Source organism: Muntiacus reevesi, chromosome 10 (assembly GCF_963930625.1).
Source record: "Muntiacus reevesi chromosome 10, mMunRee1.1, whole genome shotgun sequence".
Taxonomy (NCBI): Eukaryota; Metazoa; Chordata; class Mammalia; order Artiodactyla; family Cervidae; genus Muntiacus; species Muntiacus reevesi.
In genome coordinates, this window is record NC_089258.1 from 16814143 (window position 1) to 16820855 (window position 6713).

A 6713-nucleotide genomic window follows, 5' to 3' on the forward strand; every position below is an offset into this window, starting at 1 on the left:
TGTAAATATTTGTGATTTCTTGGTGAAAACTGGACATCCAAATATTATTATAAGTGATAACTCTGGAAAACAAGAGTCCTGCCTTCCCCAGCATTTGCTGGTTTTGTTTGCTGAAGGCTTAGCTAGTAGTCATTTTTTTTTTCAAATTGTATTCTATTATACATTATTTCAAGATATCAGTTATAATTCTGTGTTACACAGTAAATTCTTGCTGCTTATCTTTTTATGTAGTTTGTATCTGTTAATACTTCTTATTTGTCCTCCAAGAATTTCTTGATTTTTCTAGGTCTTTAATAGTTCAATCTGCATTTTAGAAACAGCCTGTATATATCTACAAAATAGCCTTATTGGATTTTTATTCTGATAGTATTAAGTCTGTTGATCATCTGGGTAAGATTTGACACGTTAACAGTAGCAAGTCTATTATAAACATGACATTTCTTTGTTTATGTCTAATTTTCTCTCAGTGAAGTTTTGTAGTTTTCAGTGTAAAGTTGTTACATGTCTTTCATTAAATTTAACCTGAGATAGTTGATATTTTGGAATGTGATTATAAATTTTATTGCTTTAAAATATCCTTTTACAGATTATGTTGGTGGTAAATATGGTAGTAAATAACCGTAAATATGGTTATTTTTTGTACCTTGTATCCTGCAATCTTGCTAAATCTACTTCTTAGTTCTAGAAATTGATTTGTCTGCTCTTTTTGGTTTTCTCCATACATGGTCTTGTCGTCTGCAAATAAGGATGGTTTTCCTTTTTCTTTTCAGTCTGTGTTCCTTATTCCTTTTCTTTTATTGGCTGGAACTTTCCCATACAGTGTTGACTAGAGGCAGGGGCAACAAGGGGTAAGGGGAAATACATTTGGCATTTCACCATTGGCACAGGGCTGGCTGTGGGTTCTGAAACAGAGGCCCTTCTAGGTGGAGGAGAGACCCTCCAGCTTCAGCCCCTGTGCTTTCTGTGAGGGAGTATGAGACTTCTCAGATACTCCCCCTGCATCTGTGGGGAGCATCACATGGAATTCTCCTTTGGTGTGTAACTGTGGTGAGATGCAGTGATTTTTGCTGGGACAACATCATTGCATTTGTGGGGCAAAACCTCACTTGGCTCTGATGTTTTATCTCTTTTTTTTTGTAGTTGCTTGGTTATATCTGCCAACATTTTGTCTAGAGAGTTTGAAGGCTGTTGGTCCGTCATCTCTTTTCTTGCAGTAGCTTCATCAGTTTTCTGCGTCATGGCCATGTTGGTCTCACTAACCATCACAGCTCATTTCCCTATCCTCGTGGTGCTTCTCTTCTGGGGCTGTACCTGAGCTGCAGGGAGCCAAGGAGCCACCCTGCCCCCGACTCCAGATCTCTGGGCACCCAGCCCTGCAGAACGCCCAGCTGTTCTGGACCTCCCTTAACTGCCCTGACTAGTCAAGCAGGAGGTCTTTGGGTGGGGGGTGTGGTTCCCTCACTGTGACTCAGGGTTTAGGTCCTGCCAGGTCTGTTTTGAAGCCCACTCTGGCCTGTAGACATTAACGGCATGTGGCTGCCTTCTTGCCCCACACTTTCACTCTGATGTTAGTCATTAAAAGGTGCCCCAGGGCAGGTCCTAAGACCACCCTCTCCTGAGGATGGAGGAACTGCAGGGACCTCCAAGGCCCCTGAGTGATGCCAGCTGATTGAAGCCATGTTTCTTGTCTTGTAGATGAACACATCTCGAACAGCAATGGGGATGCCATGTCTGGCCCCGGTACCCAGCGCTGTACCCACCGTGGTCATTCCTGGAGCTGCCTCAGCCCTTCCTGTGCCCATGCCAGGTACTGCCCTCTCCTGCCTCCCAGCCCCACCTTTGGGCCAGTATGGAAGCCTGATCCCAGCTCCAGTGTCCTGGGGTCCCTGGGCAGCCCAGGCAGGCAGCCGGAGCCCCAGCGGGGGGCCAAGCCTGGGGGCAGCAGATGCGCCAGCCCTCCCTGTGTTCTTCCGGCCAACTGTGGTCAGCATGCCCGGCCCCAGGCTGCAGATCATGTAGCTCTCTGTCTCACTACTTGCCAGTGGAAGACACTGAACAGCCTGGAAGAGTCGGGTTGTGGTTTGGCCTCCAAGTCCTGCCCTGCCTGCTCGTGGGTGCCCAGCCAGGGAGCTGGCACATGGGCAGCAATCCTCGCTTCCTTTATTGCTGCAGACCTTCTTTCCTCTTAGGTTCCCATGGTCAACACTTGCTGTCTTTGCACTCACTTCCTGTACTTGAATCGATGGTTAGAACGTTGTAATAACCCTGCAGAAGTTCAGTGCCTTGAATTCCAGCTTTTCCATTGCCTGATGGAAAGAGGTGTTTTAAAAAAACCTTGTATCAGAAAAGGTGTATTTCATGCATAGTTGGTTTGTGCTTTGATATCTCTATTTCCCATTTTAAGTTGCAGAGATATGAATGGTTTACAAATCTGAAGCGAAAGTCTGATCTTTTCTGTTGTACCTGCTTTAAAAAAATTGAACTAGTGACCTTGAATATTGAAGAGTTGCAAATGCTAGAGTAACTCTGCTTTGTACTCATAAAATGAGATCTCTCCAGCGGTATGGTCACAGATAGCAAACAGATGGACAAATTCCCTCAACTGCAGTGCCGTAGGCACTGCCAGCAGACTTCCCAGGGGTGCATGGTAATTGGGGCAGTGCATTGCTAATGGTAGTTGATCTCTTAGTCAGAAATGTTCGCATCTGTGTTTGGCTACGTGGAACCTGCTGTAAAGTGCTGGGTGAGCAGACATGATCCAAAGCCTGCAGGGCTGCTGCGAGTGTGGGAGAGGTAAAGGTGTGTGTCTGGAGGTGCCGAAGCACAGGCAGGCCACCTGCTCTGCAGAGAGAGTGTTGCCCCTTCTGCTCAGGGGGCCCACCAACCTCCCCTCCCAGCCTGCCTTCCTTTTCTGTTCTTTGCACAAAGGCCTGTGGCCACCTGGGTGGGCCTGGCTTTCCCCTGTGCTCACAGGCTACTCCGCCCACCTCTGGCCTCCAGACTGTTCTCCAGGCACCAAGCCATCACGCTGGGGGGTAGGAGTGTTCCTCTCCTGGAAATTTCAGTGGTATCCTCATCTCAGACAGGCACCAAACAGCCCAGGGTGGGAGCTGAAGGCCCCACTCCCCGCTGGCCAAGATGTTTCCCATTTCCCACTGGGAGGCAGCTGGTTGGGCTGCCCAGTTGTGAATTGTATAGTTCTGCTGTACTTTGGGACTTCACTAGGACTGGCTGAATTCTTCTGGTTTAAATGTATTATTCCATCAATTCAGTTAGAATTGAATTTTCTAGGTGATTATGCAGAATCTTCTGCCAGGGCATGACGCTATAGTAAGAGATTTCTGTTCTCTGTAATGTGCCCCTGGGTCCTTGGGTTGAGAGTCCTGTGCGCCGGGTTCCTGCGGGTGGTGGAAACTGCCCTCTTCCCGCTCCCCTGCTGTACCAGACATCTGGTTTGGAGTCCTGGCCTGTAATAGGAATGGTCAGTGGCACAGGCTCTCCAAGAGATTGTATATTTGAAGGAGAAAAATAAACAGTTTTGCTTGAAAACAGTGTGGAGCCACATCTTTTTCTTAACTTCTGGCCACATAGAAGCTGAACAGGCCAGTCTCATAGGGAGCATTGGGTGGGCAGCCCTGGAGGCAGCACTGCTTTGGCCTGGCACAACTTCACTCTCAGCAACACGCCTGCTGTCAGCACCTCGCCCAGGAGGCCGGGGCGGCCAGGAGGGGCCGGGGGGCTGAGTGGCAGATGCTGTCTTCCTGGCAGGATCTGATGTGACTGACGCTGAGCCGACCTAACTCGGAGGATAAGAGTGGGGTGTTGGGCAGGGCTCGTAGGCCAGCTCTGCGGCTCGGGGCCTAGGTTGGCCTGTTCACTCGGCTTTCAGACTCGGAATCTGAACTGCATTTGGATGTACAGTAGCCTCTGCCTATGGAGGGTATGAGTCTCATGGCCAACCGAAAGGTGTCTCTGACCCCTGTCCATGTTGTCTAACAGCCAGGTTTGTGTGACTCGCTCTGAACAGAGCTGGGTGGGGGGCTGGGCCACCTGCTCTCAGGTCACCTGAGGGGCTCTGCTGTCCCGCAGGTGCAGGTTGGGGGAGGCCCCCTGCGGGGCTCAGCACGTTTTCCTGGCTCGCCGGCCCTGATGGCCGTATGCTCAGCCGGCGGTGCCCCTGCATGCCTGCTGCACGCACTCAAGCTGGGGGTGGTGGTTCCTCCTACTGCACCCAGCTGGGGTTGCAGCCCTGACCTCTTTGTCCTGTTTCCACCAAGGTGCAGTCAGGCGTTGTGCTCCGGCCACCCGCAGTGCTCCACCTCAGCGCTGGCTCTGGGCAGAGGCCGGGACGGCTTGGGGTGCTGTTCTGCTTGCTATGCCCAAGGAGCCAGGGGTCCCTCCCTCTCCCAAGCAACAGTTGTGCGGACCCTGGGACACCCTGCCTGGTTCGGGCGGTTGCTCAGTATGGAAGGTGGCCAGGTGGCAGAGGCAGCCAGGAGTCTTATCTGTGTAGTGCCTGGGTCGTGGTCAGGCAGCCCGGCCCTCCAAGGAGTGTGACCGCTCTGGTGTCACCATTCCAACATCCAGGGCCTCACATGGTCACGGCAGGCCTATAATGAGCTGTGGCGGTTTTGTTTTCTAGATTCTGAAAGTGAGAAGCCCGACTGAGCCCAGGCAGGCCGACCCAGACCCAGACGCCAGGCCCCGTGTCATCTCACGCAGAGAAGGCGAGCCCACGCCTCGCGTCCGGTTCACCATGTTTTGTAATCACTTTCTAAGCATTTTTTATTCACAATTGGAAACACAAATGTAAGCAAGAATAAAAAAAATATTTTGGGGGAAACGGGACTTTGGTTTTTCAAACTCTCCTTTCTGGTGGTCCCCAGACAGGCAGGTAACCTGCAATGGTGGTAAGTGAATGAGGGTGTTGGAGAAACTCCTGGGATCGCACAGCTGGACGGGTCTGGGGGTAAGTACCCTTAGCTAAGGGGTTCTTGAATATAGGGATGGACACTTTCTATGGTGCTTAATAGTGCCCAGGGTAGCTCAAGGTCCTTGTGTCCAGACAGCAGCTAGGATGGGTCAGATGTGTGATAAAGGCCCAGCTCTCAGAGAAGCAGTTGAGGTTGTGGATTGCAGGCATCCTGCCCCCAATTTTCAGGCATTCTCCTCCTTCACACCCAGGACAGCCCCATTCTGTGCAGAGCCCTGGAGGCTGAACAGTGGTGCCCATCTCCGGTGATGGCTCCTTGGCCCTTCCAGGCTTGGGCCTTTGCGCACACAGCTCCATTCATTATGCTGCCCCTCAGGCTTCCTTACTCTGTGTCACTTGAAGACTCATGATCATACATCCCCCAGGCACAGGACAGGCATCCACAGTGGCTTGAAATGACCCTTCCTTCAGATTTCACATGCACCACTGGGAGGGGCCAGGCCCAGGTCTGAAACCCCTGGCTTCAGTAGGTGGTAGGATCGGCCCAGTGGCACTTGTAGGGCTGCAACACCACACTGGTAGGGTGTCCGAAGCACGGTATGAAAGCCAGGAAACCAGCTAGTGGCTTCACAGAGTAGCGTGCAGTAGTAAAGTTGCAGCCTGGCCAGCTGCAAAGGGGTTTGGGACCAGGGGTTGGGTGTAGAATTCCGGCAGTCCCATTCAATGGGATGAGAAAATTGTATCTTGGTTTTCTTTAATCTCTGAGTGCAATTTAGTGTCTCCTCCAGTGAAGAGTGTGGAGTTGGAGCAGCAACACCTGGGCTATGTCACCACTGGAGCCCACAGATTTTTTGTATAACATTGTAGTTGTCAGGGTGTCCCCAAGTGTCATGTATGGTTGTCACACAAATTGCCAGCTCCTTAGACTCAATACCTGTCCAACTGGCTGACAAAAGCAGCAGGCTTCCTGCCTCCCCACAGCTTCCCAGAGGGTGTGCAGGTGAAGTCTTTGGACATACACAGCGGCTGCCCACTTCATCCGTTGTCAGCTCTTGGTGTTGCTTCCCAGGCCAAGTGGACATGTGCCAGCGTGTGCTCTCTCTGATGAAGCAGAGTAGGCAAACATTTTACCACGTGTAACAACATTGTGTATTGTCATTGTGTTCATTTGTCACTGTCCGTTTGTGGCTTTTGTTACTTAGGTTTTCTATCGATGGCAATAATGCACAGTTTACTTTTTCAGATAGCGAATTTATTTAAATCATTCCTTTTAAGCGAATATGAGCTAATGGTAAAAATTGGTCGTAAGATAATAGTAATCAAAGGTAAAAATAGCACATGAGCGAATGGTAAAAATTACAAGGGCTGATGGCTGAAGTGTGGAAACCCAGCATGGGCTCACAGGTTCACATCCAATAGCCCTTGGATGTGAACACCTACGAGGCCCCAAGCTTCCTCCAGAATTTGAGTAGGCAGCTGTTAGATTTCTTTATTGGCGGTATGTTTCTGGTTGGGCAAAGGGGAGAGGCTGGGTTGGAACAGACTGAATACCTGTTCACACTACAGCATCATTGAGCACTTCCCATAGCACATCTTGGGAGCAGAAGCCAGTGGCTACCTTGCCTCCTATGACTCCCATGTAGCAGAGTCAACCTCACCCCGACTGCAGGAGCAGCCAGGTCCTCCCTGAAAATGGGGATGGCCCTCTGGAAGCAGCTCAGTTGCTGCATTCATCAGCACAGGCAGAGGGACAGGCAGGTGATGTTGATAATCAAGCCAC

At 50.5% G+C, this 6713-nt stretch overlaps 1 protein-coding gene across 9 annotated transcripts in view; it reads left to right on the forward strand.

Moving 5' to 3' along the window:
* WNK2 (WNK lysine deficient protein kinase 2) overlaps window positions 1-4848 on the forward strand; it is a 146152-nt gene extending 141304 nt beyond the window's left edge. For 7 of the 9 annotated variants that reach the window (XM_065946744.1, XM_065946747.1, XM_065946749.1 and 4 more), the window contains one exon: window positions 4643-4848. In XM_065946744.1, the coding sequence (XP_065802816.1) occupies window positions 4643-4813 (171 nt within the window). In that variant the 3' untranslated portion in view covers window positions 4814-4848. Of the gene's footprint in view, window positions 1-1695; window positions 1808-4642 lie in introns of all 9 variants that reach the window. The other 2 variants (XM_065946745.1, XM_065946750.1) reach the window with 1 other exon arrangement.
* The last annotated feature ends 1865 nt before the right edge of the window (window positions 4849-6713 follow it).